The sequence below is a fragment of the Corvus kubaryi genome, unplaced genomic scaffold, assembly GCF_017639235.1.
Source record: "Corvus kubaryi isolate FWS band 111438036 unplaced genomic scaffold, C.kubaryi_AGA036_p1.0 66, whole genome shotgun sequence".
Taxonomy (NCBI): Eukaryota; Metazoa; Chordata; class Aves; order Passeriformes; family Corvidae; genus Corvus; species Corvus kubaryi.
The window spans coordinates 32924038-32942111 of NW_024582054.1; the positions used below are offsets into that span (position 1 = coordinate 32924038).

The 18074-nt window shown below is 45.7% G+C and overlaps 1 protein-coding gene across 10 annotated transcripts in view; it reads right to left on the minus strand.

Annotated features, from left to right (window-relative positions):
* Window positions 1-14203, minus strand: part of KTN1 (kinectin 1) — a 56024-nt gene extending 41821 nt beyond the window's left edge. For 5 of the 10 annotated variants that reach the window (XM_042047081.1, XM_042047077.1, XM_042047079.1 and 2 more), the window contains exons 1-6: window positions 14105-14201; window positions 10118-10674; window positions 8381-8518; window positions 5817-5984; window positions 3468-3598; window positions 962-1078 (exon numbers count right to left, since the gene is read on the minus strand). In XM_042047081.1, the coding sequence (XP_041903015.1) occupies window positions 962-1078; window positions 3468-3598; window positions 5817-5984; window positions 8381-8518; window positions 10118-10640 (1077 nt within the window). In that variant the 5' untranslated portion in view covers window positions 10641-10674; window positions 14105-14201. Of the gene's footprint in view, window positions 1-961; window positions 1079-3467; window positions 3599-5816; window positions 5985-8380; window positions 8519-10117; window positions 10675-14104 lie in introns of those variants that run through there. The other 5 variants (XM_042047075.1, XM_042047074.1, XM_042047078.1 and 2 more) reach the window with 4 other exon arrangements.
* Window positions 14204-18074: the final 3871 nt, after the last annotated feature.

An 18074-nucleotide genomic window follows, 5' to 3' on the forward strand; every position in this document is an offset into this window, starting at 1 on the left:
TTCATACATTCCCTCTGCTTCTTCAGCAGCAAATCCCTCTCTCCAATTTGATTCTGTAATCCTGAGGTAGTTTCTTTCTTCCCTCCAAACACATCACAAGCCCCTTCTCCGTAAGATTACATACTGACTGTCCCAAACCTCTTGATCCCACCTGTGAACACACACCTACCTGTGCCCTGCCAGGAGCTCACACAATACCCACTCCCTTCTCCCCTCCTCATCTCCCAAGGCTCCCAACTCCTGCATCCTCTGGCCACTCTGCTCCCATCTTTGCCCACCCAGCTTTCTGTGCCCAAGTTTTGTCCCACAATTCCTGAGTCTAATGCTCATGTGCTTCCAAACCAGCCAAAACACACAAATCCTTCTCCTAAGACTCTCAAATTCAGTCCATCTCCGCCTCACTATTTGTTCTACTTTAACTGTTTTCCTCTGAAACCTTCATAAAAAAGTGTATTTTCACAAACTAGTTTTGACAGTAATGCATCAGCATCCCAATAAGTCCAAAGCAATCAGAGCTGCACCTCCAGGGGCTGAGCAGGCACATTCTGCACTTTCTGTACCTTCCTTCTTGAAGAAAACTGGTGATTGTTGTGCCTAGAAGCACTTAAGCACGTGAATGCTACAATAAGGACCAAATTAAAACTGCAGCGCAGGAAAGACGTTTAATATTTACATCCATGAAGTAGTCTCACAGTGGTGAAGGAAGTGCTTTTAAAGTAACCATTTGAAAAGAAAAACAGGCTCAGCTTACAAGTCTCAGTAAATGAACTCTCTGGAAAAACTACTGGAAAATACCTGTGCATAAATACATTGTAAAAGCAAACGTAGTGTCTTGGTAAGCCTTTTCAGCATAAATATTTCACCTTTTCACTTATAATATGCTCAGTAAACCAGCATTTGCTGGCTGCTAGTCCTACAAACCCCTGTTCCTCTCTATACCCATGAACCCCTCAATGTTTACCTGGGAGAGCTGCTTGCACTGCTCCTTTGCAACAGCTGCCTCCTCCTTCATCACTGCGAGTATCTTCTCCTTGTCCTGGAGCTGGTGCAGAGCTGCAGCCGTCTCAGCCTTGCTGGCCTGCAGCAGGATGACAAAAATAACCACAAATAGTGGCACAGCACACTAAAAGGCAGCAAAGCAAACCCGAGAGGAGGAAACACCCCCTCCTGCCCCCAGATTTTCCATCTGCACGGCGCGCATGGCACCACTGCTACCCAGTTATGCCACTAATGGATCCCATTTCACCAGGCAAGGAAATGCATTTTCAAGCCATGGAAACCAATTAAGAGGATAAATGGGCTCTTAAGGTGCTTCCCATTGCAAAAGAGCTGCTGTGGTGGCAGTGGGGAAAATAAAGAACAGCCACTAAGAGAAATAACGGGAAAAGATGCAGAGACACTGAATCAGTCAATAACTGCGGTTGGAAGGACTTCCAAGATCACCTGGTCCAGCCCACACTCAAAGCAGGTATAATCCAAGAACTGTAATTCCTTGAAATATCTCAGCACAAAGGGAAAAGGAAACACTAATCTGGTGTCTCCTTCCACTTCCCAGGAGAGCCTCCAGCTGATATAATTACATTTCTACTGGCACACTGACACACAAAGTTTCAGAGATACTCCAGGAAATAGACCTAAAAGAACAATCCCCTTGGTCCTGCCACTTGCATACTGGTCCTACCAATCAAATCAATGTAATAAGGAGCACAACTTCTACGTGTTTGTGCTCAGACTTGGCTCAGTGAAGTGTGATGGTTGCCCAGAAGGGTTGTGCAGTCTCAGTCCTTGAAGGTTCCAAGCTAGACTGGATAAAGCCCTCAGCAGCCAGTGCTGACCTCAGAGCTGGTGCTGCTTCGAGGAGGAGGCTAGACTACCTTTACTCAATGAAACCTGATAACTGAAGAAGCAAAGAAGTGTCAGTCCCACAAATGCACTCCAGATTTGTTTGGAAATTCTTCTTTAGTGGTAATGTGCGTGCCTGCAGTACAAAGACACTGTCAGGGACTTCCATGAGCTACAGAGAGAACACTGTTCACACTTCCACCTACAGAAACCTACATGTTTTTGTTGTGTACAAACCCAGGAACTCAGTTTCATCCTAAAGGTTCAGCTTTAACCCCAAACCTTCCTTTAACAGAAAAAAACACAGCAGGCAGGGTGGCTGCTAGAAGAGGTGACACCATTCCAAGTGTAGCACTACTGGGTTTTGTCCTTGGAGGTTTTCAAGATGCAACTGCACAAATTCCTGAGCAACTTGCTCAGAATTCAGTGTTGGACCTGTTCTGAGATGGCTGCTGGACTGCACAACATCCTGAAGTCCCACCCAGCCCAAACTGTGTTGTTATGGTGATATATTGCATTAACTGGGCTGACACGTAGCCAGTTCTGCATTTCTGCTCTGGTACCATGTCTGCAGAGGAACATGGGACTGCCAGAGTTCAAGAGTGACATTCAGGATGTGACACAGTGACACCCACAGTGAGTCATGGCAGGGAGGAGTAGGTGTGTGCCCAGCAACAGGATGGTGAGCAATGGTCACAAACTAAAACACAACAAGTTTCACCTCAACGTGAGGAAGAACTGCTTTCCCTGGAGGGGGTAGAGCCCTGGAACAGCTGCCCAAGGAAGGGGTGGAGTTTCCTTCTCTGGAGACATTTCAAATCCACATTTCTGTGTCACCTGCTCCAGGTGGCCCTGCCCTGGCCAGGGACTTGGGGTGGCCTCCAGAGCTCCCTTCCAACCCCAAGGACTGTGTGATTCCGTATTGGTAAGATATTGGTGGACACCATTCTCTTCTGTCTTGACCACAAGAATTAAAAAGAACTGCCAAGCACTGGCACAGGTTGCCCAGAGGGGTTTTGCAGGCCCATTCCCTGACAGCTTCAAGATATCCAGATTGAACAAAGCCCTGAGCACTGTGGGCTGACCTCAGAGCTGTTCCTGCTTCAAGTTGGAGGCTGGACTACAAACCCATTGAGGCCCCTTCCAAACCTGAATTGCTCTACGATCCTATGAAAAATATCCAAAGAAGTCAGACTACATTGTATAGACTCGCAAAACACAGAATTAGCTGATCAAGTGCACAGCCACAGCAGCTTGTTCTGAATTTCTCCCACAGCTTATCCTATTTACACATTTGGGAAAGATCACTCCCGACAGTCAGCAGCCATCCTTCCCCATGCCAACACACGCGCGTCAGCAGCAGCACACCTGCTGTATTCCTTGTTCTCCATGGCCATGCCTGCTCTTTCCAAGTGGCCAGAGCCACCCCTGGCATGGCAGATGGCAGCGCAAAAGCATCAGACAGCTCATTCCCTGCATGCAAGGCAAGCACAGACCAGCTGGAGAGAGTCTTCCAAAGACAGACTGCCCAGATCACACGAGAACATTGACAGAGCTAATCTGACAGCACCTCTTCCACTTTCTGTTTGTTTAATAAATTTTGTCTGCCCCCCACAGTCATTCACCTTTTGCAAGAAATCATGAATTGCACCGGATTTTTCCTTTAACACCTCCACTACACAACGGGCCTCATCTTCAGAGAAGACCATATTCTTCATGGATGTTACAAAATCCTTGAATTTTACTTCAGCATTCTCTGCAACACAGAAGGGAGGATTTATTTACTTTGGACTCCATACAGAATTATTTATTTTGCCTTGAAACAGCATGTGATGGGGTATCATTATGCATTATATTTAATTCCAGTCTGAAATGCCAAGAAGCAAGAGGTCATGAACATTCAGCAAAAACAACATCTCTCCAATTTAAATCCGATAACAATCTGCCAGCTGATAGTTTTGGGAAAAGAGAAAATCCCACCACTTTGTTTGCACAGTTGGTAACGTTTATAGTGTTGCTAGAAAGAAGACAAAGCATAACACAGATTTTGGAGGAGAAAAATAGCACAAATGTGAAAAACTGAAGAGTCCTTTCCAGGGTATCATGACAGTAATTTAAATTGAGCTCTCAATTTGGAGGACAGCCTGGCTGCACAAGCAATATGCACATGACAAGTTAATTAATTTTTAAAACTGGCACATTTTTGATTACAATATATGGAAGACAAAAATATTAACTTCCAAATTTAGATTGAGGGCACTGCAGCAAGAAGAGCTCAGGAGTAGGAAGATAAATCAGTATCTTAGTGGCTGACCAAGTGTTTAAAGAGACACACACAAGGAAAGACAATTCAGCTGAACTATTCTCTAACAAAAAACACTGCTCACAAACAGGCTGCACGTAGACAGGTCATTAGGTGGCCCTCTGACTCCAGGGAACAGGAGCACAAGACCAAGGCATCCCATATACCTGTCAAACATTCACCAGTGCCCAAAACTATGTGAAGGGATGGGAAGAATAAAAAAAACCACAAGCTTAAAAGTGATGCTTGGTCAGAAATTGTCCCATAGATCATGGAGAAGGGTCTGGGTTTCTCACCACAGGTGCTAAACACGTCCCTGAAACCAATTTACACATCAAACCCAAAGATCTGTCTGAAAAATAAATGAACAAAAAAGCAGTGGTGACATTATGCCCTGAAAGAAATTACCACAGATAAAAATTGCTGAATAATAGAGCAAGGGGAGGGAGTGCTGAGGAGTTCTAGCACACTCTCTCTTCTAGTCCTAAATCCAATTTAGTCTTGGCCACAGACTTCAGCTCACATCGGTGCTGCATTGACATCATCAGTGATGCTGTTACCAGGAATATGCCAAGATCCTGAGACCACAGTCCGGTGAGCCGGGAATCCATCGCAGCTGGGCCAGGACCAGCCTGAGCCCTGTGCTCCCTGAAGGCACAGAGACCTTGCCCTTGCATCCAAGGAGCTTACAATCAGAGCAGGGGGAGATTTCTATATCGGGAGGGCAAATCCCAGCTGACACAGGAGAATTAGGAGTTCATGGAGAAGGTCACAGCGTGCCAAGGAAATGAGAAGGGACGAGTGCACGTGAGGGGCTTTGATGCTGCAGGACAGTAACGTGCAGCCACTGAACCAGAAGCACAAGAGGAGCCTCAGGAATGTGGGAATCCAATCAAAGAGCTGCCAGGAAGCTTTCCAGGCGGCATTTTAGAAGACAAGACTAAAAAGAAAGGTTCCAAAGAATGAAGTGAGTGACCAGACAACGCTGAAGAATCAGCCTAGCTACTCACAAATCTGAGGTCTCACCTCATGGCTCGGTATATCTGTCAGGCTTTGACATAGTCAGAGGCCTATTTAAAGCTTCAGGGTGGAACACAAGGCTCATTAATCACTCCAGGCATTTGTGGGAGAGTATGAAGGAAGTTCCCCTGTCCCAACCAATTCCAACGGCACTGAAGGGAAAATTCGGAGTCTCCCTGGAAACTGCCAGACTCTCTCCACTGGCAGTCTGCTTCAGGTCACTCTGTATTGCACTGTGTCAGTCTCAGCTCCATGAACAGTCCTGGAGCATGCAAGCTGCACTTCCAGCCTCCAGCAGACTCCAAGAGCCTGTGCTGAACGCCCTGGGTTTGGAGTCCATCCCTGTGGGCAATGTCTGAACTCTCCACTGTGAACTCCCTCGCTGCATCTGTGTGGTCTGTGATCACCCCTGTGCTCACTGAGGACACAAAAGCCCAGTCAGAGCTGAAAAGATTCAGATGGCACAAAGCCCTTTCCACAGTGCCAAAGACAAGCAGAAATGAGCACACACAAGAAGAGCATCCTGCTCTTTTGTTTTCCTCAAATCCTTTCTTCACATTACATCAGAGAGGATCCCCCTCCCCACACATCTTCCCTGTTGAGGTTTGCAAGCCGGCTATGCCAGAGACAGACTGAATCATCAGTTTCTTACCTTTATCTGTTTCATTCTTCAGTTTCTTGCCACTGCTCTTCTGGATCCCCTCATTCACATTGTGTTTTACAACTTCAACCGGCTCACGCTTTTCCAAAGTGCCTGAGTCAGAATTATCCATCAAAGGAATATAAGTAGTTGCTTGAATAAGAGGTTCATCCACCAAAACTGTAATCATAAGTCCATAGGATGGGTTAAAGCTTTGGAATAATTGACACCAACCTTTTTAGAAAAGGTGCCTAACATATTAAAAGTTGAAGTAAAACATCTCTAACCTCAACAGTTAATTATACTCTCTATTTCTATTATCCTTCACAGTTTAACTCATTAAAGCTCTTCAGGTAAGTCCATTAAATAAAGGTCTCTAATGCATAGTAATTTAATAGCTTCAATTAAATTTCTACTTCCAAAGCCGCCTTTTAGCATTTTAACAAGAAGACAAGAGCCTTTACATTTTGACTTTCATTTCACTTTAGTGAGAAAGTTGCACATAGCATCAGTGAGACTGTTTTACTTGTGCCTGTGCAGGAAACCATTCAGCATCCCTAACATATAAGTAAAGTCTTTTGTCCCTATTCTGTTAAAAGCTGGTGCTGCACTGCCATCATTTTCATGGATTACATCACCTGTGAACTCAACCACTTAGGCAGAACATGCAGCAGGGGCAGCAGTCAAGCTTATTTTGCATGCAGACTCCACTGCACTTAATGAAGAGCTCTCATCTGTCAGAGCAGGCTTCGGGCATCATTAACATGCAGAGAGGTACCCAGGGCTACTGCCTGACCCCAGGTCTCCATTCCCACACCACTGGATCACCGTGGTAAGGAGCAGCCTCTGTCCAAAGAGCTCTTCAGCGGAGACAAAAGCAGGCAAGGGGAGAGCAGGAGTGACAGACCTGGGGCAACAGGTACAGCCAGAGCTGCAGCTGCTGCTTGCCCAGCTCCTGCTCCACACTGCCTGCAGGATGCCAGAGGCTGTGCATGGCCCAACAGGAAAATCACTGCCCCAGCCAGCCCAGACTGCAGGGCTGATGGACAACAGATGCCAGGCAGCAGCACAGAGAGAGAGGAGGAATTGGGTGAGATGCAGGGTTTTGGGCATCCGTGCAAAACAAGTATGCACTCCTGGCTGCCAGAGAGCCAGTTATAAAACGCTCTTAAATTCTGGTTGCTGTAAAAGGAGCAGAATAGGCCAGATGGACCTTTTTGTGTCACCTGGTAAGAGCCTTTCACTTAAGCAGCCAGCAAACACCTGCAGGTACATTGCAAGCTCAGAAGTGAGGAGAGCTCTCCTCTCGCAGAAACAGCCACCAGCTACTCCAGTTGCTATCCTCATATTTTTCCTTCCTCTCCTTATTAACTTCCCCTCCTTTCAAAACCTTTTTAATATCAATGAGACATTTTGCAGGATGAAATCCCCATAGTACTGTCTTGGCTAATCCTGATGTCCACCGCTGCTCATTTTTGCTCTGTCATTTTGGAGAGGTGGCTCGAAAAAGAAACAGTTTGCATTCAAGTAATGCATAAGCTATTGCCCTGTAGCACTGACAGCTCAGCTTTGCTGCTGGCTGAGCTGGTACTGACATTTATTGCCACATACAGACAAGTTTATGGCCCCTAAAAAGTGCAGTGCACCTGCTTCCCATCAGGAAAACAATAAGCACATCCATAAAAGGTGATCACATCCTAAGTTCCCCATCAGTAGGCTTTTTCCAGGAATCATTTAGGAGTTTTTCAGTTATACAGGAACTTTACACTGCTTAGAACCCCATCCTGGACTGAACAGTGCCCACAATAGATCTACACCCTTACAACCTGACCAAAGTACAAAGGGAACAGTGGGGAACAGTGCCTACTCCAGGAGCAGCCCATCAGCTCCCAACTTCGCAGCTGCCCCAGCAGAGAAGAGTCCTGAGCAGCTAACAAGGTGGCCTCACAGAACTTCGTGGTCACGCTGTGTCCAAAAGCCAGACACAAGAGCACTCATTGTAAAACATTTTTAAAAAAGGAGAAAAACACACACACAGAGGCACAGTGAGCCAAGAGGACACAAGAAGCAGCATCTTGGCAGAGAACAAGGGATGACGAACAGTGAAGGCCTTGACAGCAAAGATGAACAGTTTGTGTTGAAGCAAGAGCCAGCCAACAAAAGGACAGTAAGAGAGGAATGTGGCCAAAGCAACTGGCTGAAAAAACTGCAATCTTGTTTGGGGCAGATGACTGCAGCAGTTCCAGACATGCCTTGCTCAGAGCAACTTAAAACCTGCTCAGCTTATACTCTAAGTCTGCACATTACTCCTCATTCAAGCATGGATGTTTGGATCCAAGAGAGCTCAGGAAGGTTCACAACATTCATTATCCCGTGCTCAGTGGTACCAGATGTTCATAAAATTTAAGAGTATCTCAGGCTCAGCAATCTTTCCTACCTGCAATTCCTGCTTTTTCAAATCAAAAGAGTTACTATTCTGCAAGTTCCTTTTCCAAAGGAAGAGAAACTGAAGCATGGACAGCAAAAAGGTTTAACAGTCAGGTTTACCTGAACAATGTCACAGACTGAATTCTTACCATTATCAACTTTCTGCTTCTTTGCAGAGACTTTCTTCTTCCCTGACACATTTTCTTGCTTTATCTCCTGGTGGAGCAGCACCGGTTCTTGCTTTTTGGCAGGAGACACAACAGAATCAGTCTTACTATCTTGATCATCTGCAACAGACAATTAAGACAATATGCTCTTCTGTATATCCTCAGCAATACTTTTCAATCAGCAAATCTGTAATAACCAAAGCCTCCACTCCCAGGAAAACAAACTCACATCTTTTAAATCAGAACAAAGTTATTCACATATACATACGTACACAGACACACACACACACTTCCCAGATCAAGTGAGACCCCAAAGCAACAGGAAGGTTTAGCAGAATCAAGAGCCACAGCACCCAGTGATTTTTAAGACAGGAACCTCATGTGCAAGCAGAACACACGGCAATGCAAGGAACAGTTTAACAACTCCAATCCAGATTTCACTGTGACAGAGCAGACAGCACATGTTACCCATATTAGTTTCTTATTTAGAAGTGTACTCTTCCCTTCCGTGAACCCACTTGGGCACTTTAAACACACACCCCCAATAGCTACTGGGACTGTGAGAAGCAGAAAAGAAGTGTTTCCCATTAGGGAACTGTTCTTTTTAAAAGCAGTTTCTAGTGAGAATTTTTTTATCATTTTGGACAGCCTGTGCTATATTAAGATTCTTGCCAGAGCTGACACGCACAGCACAGGGCTCTGGTGTCAGCTCCTGTAATCAAGGATAAGAGTTACTTGTGGCTGCCCTCAGAACTGTGCTTGCAGACCACGTTTTAACTGTGCCACAGAGATTTTTGGATAACACCCACAAACAAGACTGGATACTTTCTCTGTTGATAGTGGGTGGGTCTTTTTCTCCTTTTTTTTTTTTTTTTTTTTTTCAGAAAAATACAAAACCTACCACATCAAGCAGCAATGTCATTCTTTTTCCTCACTCCCTGTGTAAACCTGCTGTGCCTGCATCTCACAAGGGGATCAGCAAATATCTTGGGTTTCATTTCTAGAACTGGGTATTTTTATTCTTTTTTCACTTCTATTCCTAGTCAAGACAACCACACTGAGACATGTCAGCTGCTGAGGATATGGTCAAGACAGTCAGAAGTGATTTTGATGAGTTTTTGGTCTGTTCTAGGTTGGATATTTCAGTTACAACAGCCAGACCAGTTTTAGCATCAGTTCCATTCAGTTATAGAGGTGTAGCAGGCGGGCAGCAATGAATCAATCACCAATCCATGAATCAGCCACCAAACACCTCTCTGTGCATTAACCCTGAGCTTAAACAGTGATTTATTTTGCAGACTGCTATGAGGTTACTCGAGATGCCCTCCCTTATCAGAGCCACCACTCTTAGGACTCCACTTTTTCACAGCCTGACTCAGAATGCACCCAGCAAACATCTACTGCCTTCTCTCAGGTAATCAAAATTCTGATTGAGAGCAAAGCAGCCAAACCACAGAGCAAAGCAGAGGAACGAGCTACTCTGTTCCACTTCATCTTTAGTAGAAGAAAGCAAGGACGGGAGGAGGAAAACCAGAGCACTGCTGCCAGATGAAAAACAGGGGGGAAAAAAGCAATAGCTTGTAAAAAAGGAGAAGGTTAGAAGGGAGCTTTGCCCCATAGAGATCAGGCAGAACAGTTGTGAGAGACACTCTGTGGCCTTGCAAAAAGCAGAACACAGTTTTGGCGTTCTGTGCAAAAAGCATATGCAACATCAGGTACCCATTCCATTTTTCTGCTTCTTCTGCCCAGGCTTCTTCTTAGCTGCTGTTGATTCAGATGGTGGAGTGGGCTGTTTTGTAACAGGGACTGGATCTACTTTCTTGCCTGAAGACTTGGATCCTTCCAAGTCCTTAGTTACATGATCATCTTGGTTGGCCTTGTGCTTCTTCTCCTTCTTCTTCCGCTCCCTGACGCTGGCAGAGGCCTCGGTGACGCCCGAGGGGACGGGAGTGACGTGCTCTTCATCCGTGCTCAGGGCATCAGACAGCTTAAAGTCCCGAGGGGCACTTTCCGAGTCAGACTCGTGGATGTTCCCGTTCTGAGCCTCTTTCTTCTTGTTCTTCTTCTTCTCGGTTTTCTTTTTGTCAGCCTTGGTAGGTGGGAACTTTAGGTCCCGTTTCTGTTTGGCGAGGACTTCATCGTATAAAGTCTCTTTCATGAAAAGCCAGAAGAAGAGGAAGATGACTGTAATAACCACAGAAGGAATGAGGATGATAAAGTAGGTAGACTCGTAAAACTCCATTGTGCTTTTTCTTAGCTATGATTTCTTAAAAAACCTATAGGAGAAAGAAAGAAAAAAAGAGGAAAAATTAGGTTTTGAACAGGTTTTCCCTAGGTGTTATTTCCTCCACCAATTATAATAATAAAAGAAGATTTCTCATTGTTACAGAGTAGCCTTAAAGTAGCTTTAATAAAATTATCGAACTATATCAGCCATGGAACAGCTCCTGGAATCATTTACCACTTGCTTCAAAGTTGTTGGCCTGGATAGGAAGAAATGCACTTTGCCAGACTGCTGATCTGGGGAGAGAACAATTCCCTTCCCTTGCTTTCCTTCATCTTCCTCACTCTTCCTTCCCACGCGACTTTATGAAAGTGAAAGCTTTTGATTTCAGAAATACATGAGACAGCATTTTCAGAGGCTGTGAAATAAGGACCAGGGACCAGAATATGCAGAACACTGCCTTTTTTTTTTTTTCTCCATAAATCAAACATACTGAATTAACATTCTCACCCTGGCAAGTGGGAGTTAAATTTCACCTTGCTTTTGTTCCCAGATTTATGACAGCTTCAGAAGTAGAATGAGGAGAAGACAGGAGAGAGCCCTGAATTTTAGTCAGCCATAAAGAATCAGATATTTTCAAAACTGTTTTTTGAAGTCTTAAAACCCAGCTTCACACTCATTAAAATTCCATACATTTATGGGGCAACAAGAAGATCTGTTATTTATTTTGACCATGTGATGGTATAAAACTTCCAGGGCACTTACACAGACCAGAGGATTCCAGGACAATTTGCTGAAAACAATATTTTTGTCCCAAGCATTACATTTATTGTCTTTTTAAAAACAGCAGGAACCACAAAGTTAAAGAACAGTCAAAACGATGTTAAAAAACCTAACTTCAGGGTCAAGACATGCCAGATTTTCCCATTTCACACCTGATTGCTATGAACAGACCTGGATTTTTGCAGAAAGAATCCAAATCTTCTCCAGACTGTTTGTTCCAAGAAAGGAAAAAAAAATTTCACCAGATATTGAAAAAAAAAATCCAGACATAATCCAAACTAATTAGGCAATTCCCGATCCACCAACCCATCATAGGAAGCACATGCTACAACTACATTTTCCTGCACACAAGAAAAAATGACTCTTCAACTTGAGTGTCCCTTGGGACACCCATTCTCTTGGGAACAAAAGGCAAGGGATTTAACCCAGGTTGCTCGGAATATTTCCACTGCTGCTTGAAAAATGAAAACAGATGTGCGTACCGAGGGCACAGGGAATAAAGTCCACAAAGAAGCTGCATGGTGCAGGCAGAGGACAGGCTCTCCTTGCTGCTGGGCAGAAGATTTACTCATTTAAAGTTGTTTTACCTCAATTCCTGACTGTTTTGGAAGCTGCTATCACAAACTGGCTTGTGCCATCCTGCCACACTGGAGAGAGCTCGGTGTGGAGTCTGGCTCAGGCTCAAGGGGGAATAGTTGTTACATAGAATAATTTCTGGACAGAGAGGAGTTACTGTGATAATATATTTGCACAGTGCATTGAGTAGCACAGAAAGCAAGGATTGGGAACTCTAATTTGGCTATTAAGTTATCCAAATAAAAGACTAACACTTCAATACACTAATTATTCATCAGTTGTCTTAACATTAAGTCTCCTCCCAGTTTGTATTTATTTTCTGCATGCACGCAGCTCACTGAAAATTACAGGGTCTAAAATTACATCCAGCACAGAAAGTTTTGGAAGGGTTGAGAGGGATTGGAAGAAAAGCTTGTCTTTTGGGGAGAAAAAGCACAGATGCTCAAAACTAAGCTGGAGCTTTCAAAATGATTAATTACAGCTACTTGATAAACCCAGCTCCCTGCACTAAGTGATCTAATATTAGTCATCTTTTCAAGGAAGCAGATCTTGAAAATTTGTCTCAGCCAAAGTCAATATTGAATGCTTAAGGGGGGGGGAAGCTAATCCCCAAAGTAAATATGTAATTAAGCAGATTTCTCACAAGTGTAATTAAGTTGATCATTACAATACATTACTGCAACAGTTACAATACCCAAGCACAAGGAGCCCAGCTCTGCCCTGCTGCTGACACCATGCACACAGCCAGCCATGAACTCATGGGATGGACAGTCACACCCTGTCAGTCCCTACACATTTCCCAGCATCTGACACCAGATGCTCAGGTCAAACCACAGGCTCAGGGTAACATGTGCTGCTAAAGAGGTTCAAGGCTCAAAGGTCAGGAGGGCACAGTGGCCATCGAGGCAGGACATGCTCGCACAAAGTGGTTGTTGCTCCGAGACCAGAGAGCAGAGACGCATTTAAAAGCTTCAGCTGCTTCCAGAGGAGCCATAAATACTGAATTACAACAGCTAGTCTGGGTGGGGAATGTGTGCTGGACTAGCTGAGGTCTGATCTCAGAGCGGCACAAGCAGTGCGAGCTCTGCTGAGCCTCTGTCCCCCACCCTGCTCCCCCTCCCTGCACTTCACCAAAAACGGGATCATCTCCCAGATCTGGAGCATGACACTGCAGTGATGAGGTCCAGAGCCTCTCCAGGCTCCATTCCTGCTCCTGTCCCCCTCCTGCTCATCGGGGCAAAGCCAAGCACAAGCCACGTGAACCCTTCCACCCCAAACACTAATCAGAGGCAGGTAGATCTGATCTCTGAATGCCATACACAAATCCAGTTTTTCACATGCAAGCAGGGTCCAAAAAAACTAAACCCAAATAAAAGTCTCAGGGTTTAACTAGAATTGATTAAGCACACAGGAAAGGCAAGCAGAAGTTCTGCTCTGATGACCATGCACTAATTTCTCATCTCAGCCCAGCAAGGGTATTTAAAACTCACTCAAGGAGGATCCCACTGCTGCTGGCTCTATGCAGAATGACAAAACAACATCCATCACACCACCCCCTGTCAAAATGTCTTTGCAAAGAGGCATCCTTGCCATGGGGTAAATTGGCAGTATTTTGGTTCACACACAGTTTCCAGTTGTCCTCTGACAATCTACAATTACTAAAACAGTTCCATCATTCCAATTGATATTTCTGTATTACACTGACAAGCCATCTAGGAAAAAAAAAATCTATAGGGGGGGGAAAAAGAATTCTACGCCATGCAAAAAGAAACAGGATGAAGAAACTCATTCTGCTAAAGCAGCAAAAAACAACTGCTACATTGACACACCTTCACCTACCAGCTTAACTGCTCCATTTAGTTTTACCATCCCGGTTAGGAGACACCCTCCCAAAAAAAAGCTTTTCTCCCACAGAAATGCTGCAATGGAACTTTTATCACTCGCAGCTCCCTCAGAGAACTCCCCAGGGCGGCTGCACCAGCTCCCCACCCACCCAAACCCACAATCCCAGGCAAGGCACTCCCAGTAGGAATGACACTGCATTCCCCCTCTCCCTGCTGCCTACAAGAGGCACAGTGACTTTAGCTACATTTAAATTTCAAGGTATTTGGTTAAATACTCACCTTTCACTCGTATTTGATATTCGACCTGCTCTTGATCACGTTTCTTAGAGTCCAGCACCCGTGCCAGGCTCCCCCCTTGCAGACATGCTCCTGTCTCACCCGTAAATTCCAGACCTCACAACATCCCTTTAGTCATTCTGAAAAAGGGGAACAAGCTGCATCTGTCCCAGGCCGTGCACAGACCCAGTTACTGTTCCCATCCCGCCTTTAACAAAAGAATTGCACTTTTGTTCCCTAAACAGAGCCCGTGCCACAGAAAAAGGACTATTTCTGAACTCCAGTGTGCTATTACTGCTTGCACCTGACTTCCCCTGCCAGTTCATGCTGCCCTGGATTTTCTAACCCACCCTCTGCCTTTTTGAATTTAAATCTCAAGTTTCACTCTGCACAGATACCACATTTCACAGGATATCCATTCAGTTTAGGTCCAGGGGATTAACTTACTTGAGAAGATAGAAATAAATTATAGCTCCATCTGGCTAATGAGTCACTCATAGCTTAGTCCCAGCACATGAGAAGCACAGCTTCTGTAAATGCTTGGATCCCAAAATGCACATAATCTTCGGGGATTTGTGCCTCTTTGAAAAACTAACATTAAAGGGGGGGAATATAGGTACCAAGGTGCCTTTTTTTAAGTACTAAGCAGTTTTAAGAGATACCACATATGATTTAGCCAAGGCAAGAGCTCCTTTAATTGGGATATTTTCCTGGGATTTTCTCAAGCTGGCAAGCAGACTCACATCCAACAGTCACTAGGAACACAGCAAGCAGTCTCAGAGCAGTATCTGGATTCAATAAATTCCTCAAACAGATAACACTATTTTTGTTCTCCCTAATCTGCACACAGTTTGGAACACGCTCCCTATCAGCCAGCTGCAAAGAGGATCCTCTTGAAAACAGCTTCACTCCCAAGCTCATCCTCCCCCAGAGCTTTTTGGGAGAGGATGCCCAGCAACTTGGGCAACTAAACCCAGACTCTGCCAAAGGCAAAGAACAAAATTAAATAAGAAGTTCAGCCACTCCATGCCTATTCCACATTCATACAGCAGGAGCAACCAGCTCTCTGTGACTTGTTCATGAGTATTACCTGACTAAAGCACTGCTGGGCTCAAGCTCTAGGAAGGGGGGCTGCCAGAAAAACCTCAGGGTAGTTCATTTAACATCACTGTTGGTTTAGGACATGGGAAAACTGCAGAATTACAGCTTAGGTTGGTTTAGTTTTAGGGTTTTTTAAGCAGCACTGTGTGTTACTGAAAAAACAAGATGGGTTTTTCATGCCCCAGGACAAGACACAAAAGACAGCAGAGCTGCTGTGATGTGACACAAAGGAGCTGTCGGAGCAGGCAGGGATTTTAGCCCATCAAACTTGCTTGAGTTCATTAACACCTGGCTAACTTCTGCAGGTGAGCCACACCTGCTGGCCTCAGCCTTCACAAAACCACCCAGTCCAGAGAACACCAGCAAGGAGCTGACTGCACCCGAGCAGTTTTTTACACAGGAGAATACAGTATTGCACATAAATCTCACCTGACAAGGAAAAGGCACAGTTCCAGTAAGATCACAATCTCCTCACGGGTCACTTTATAACCTGCACAGTTTAAAGTCATGCATGAGGCACTCACCACACAGAAAAGCTGAAGGTCTAAACAGACCTCTGAGTTTTGACCCCAGCGACAGTATCAGAGAATTACACAGTAGAGTCATAGAAAACCCCGAGTCGGAAGGGACCCACAAGGATCAGAGTCCAGCTCCTGGCCGTGCACAGGACACCCCAACAATCTCACCCTGTTCCTGAGAGCGTTGTCCAAATGCTCCTGGAGCTCTGGCAGCCTTGGGGCTGTGCCCATTCCCTGGGGAGCCTATTCAGTGCCCCAGCACCCTCTGGGAGAAATCCTGAAATCCAGCCGAAGCCTCCCCCGACACAACTTCAGCCATTCCCTCAGGTCCTGTTGCTGGTCATCAGGGAGAAGAGATCAGCATCTGCCCCTCCACTTCGCCTTGTGAGGAAGCTGAGACCAGGATGAAGCCTGTCCTCAGTCTCCTCCTGTCCAGGCTGAACAAGCCAAGTGACCTCAGCCACTCCTCTCATGGCTTCCCCTCTAAACCTTTCACCACTTCCATGGCCCTTCTTTGGACACTCTCCAATACCTTTATAACCTTCTTATATTGTGGCAACCAAAACTGCACACATCACTCAATGTAAAATTTAACCTACATATTTGTATTCTTTTTAAATTCTAGTTTTATATCTGTATTTCCATGCTCTGTTTACACCAATCCTCCCAAACCCAAGACTGGGGGGGGAAGCAATAATAAACAGCATTTCAAGCTCTGAGTTTTTCATTTCCATACCTGCCCTGACAGCATGATTTGTGCAGCCACAGGAGAAAGCTGTAGACACTCAAAAACACCAACTGAGCCATTCAGGTATTAGAACTACTCTTCCCAGGAAGGAAACCTGTTCAAGGGAAGCTCAACAGTGCTTGACACCCCCTCCAAGGTGCTGACAGCAAGAGCAGAGAAAACTTGTCAATAAACCTTGCTCTTCACTTTATTTCACTGATACAATTAAGCCATTTGCAGAGCACAGGCTCAGTGCTTCAAATACCCTCTAGGTAAATATTTTCCATTCCAAACATGCCACTGTTTGTACCATCTGTTGGGCTCTGTCTGCTCTCAGTCGCTTGATGTTAGTTAACACAGACAAGCTCTTTATTAAATTCCAGAAAGAGTAGCTTTGCTTCAACAAAAGCCTTTACCTTCAGAGGGTTCTTCCAACACAGCTTCAGAGCCAACACCTGACAAAATGCAGCAGCAGTGCCGAGAGGAAGCTAGGAGCACAATACAGCTGCGCAACCTCGCCACCAGTATCCAGCAGACGTCCTTGATCTTGTCCCAGTGCCAGCAGCAGGGAGCACCCAGCTACCTCCCGCAAGAGGTTTCCACCACAGCCCAGCTGTTCGGGCAAGTTCCTACAAGATAAGGCAGGGCATGGATTCACCAGGTGGCAGCTGACGCCCTGAAACCACCTGGGCTGTAGGATAAAGCCCAGAACTGGAATTAGCATCAGTGAAAGTGGAGCGAGCAACCTCGCATTTAGCCAGGGATAAACGCGCACACACCTGCTGCTGGCACAGAGCGAGGACAACCACGCTCCACGTTCCTGCCTGGCAGCTCACCCAAATATCCCAAAACTGCACAGACCCTGTCACAGCAGCACCCCACAGCATTCACCAAATCATGGGCACAAATACACTGATATCAGGAATAGTGTGGCAGCAGGACCAGGGCACTGATTGCCCCCTGTGCTGGGCATTGATGGGGCACCTCCAGTCCTGGGGGCAGTTTTGGGCCCATCATAAAAAGAATGATGCTGAGGGGCTGGAGCACGACCAGAGAAGGAAAAGGAGCTGGGGAAGGGTTTGGAGCACCAGCGACAGCTGAGGGGGTTCAGCCTGGAGAAAAGGAGGCTCAGGGGGGAACTTCTAGCTCTCCACAACAGGAGGGGGCAGCCAGGTGGGATTCAAGCTCTGCTCCCAGGGAACAAGGGACAGGACAAGAGGAAACAGCCTCAAATTGCACCAGAGAAGGTTTAGTTTGGATATTAGGGAAAATTTCTTCCTTGAAAGGGTGGTCAGGCATTGGCACAGGCTGCCCAGGGCAGTGGTGGAGTCCCCGTCCCTGGAGGGATTTAAAAGCCATGTGGGTGTGGCACTTGGGGTCAGGGGGCAGAGGCGGCCTTGGCAGTGCTGGGGGAATGGTTAGACTTGATCTTACAGGGCTCTTCCAGCCTAAATGAATCTATATTGTTCAGCACAGGGTCTTAGGAAACCAAAACATTTTTTGCAGTATTTGTGAGGGGATGTTATTTGGGATAAAAGCCAGCATGCGTCAGGACCAGCGAAAGATGTCCTTGGCTCCACCAGATTCCAGAAACTGCAAGTTTCCCTTTAAATCACCACCAGCTAAC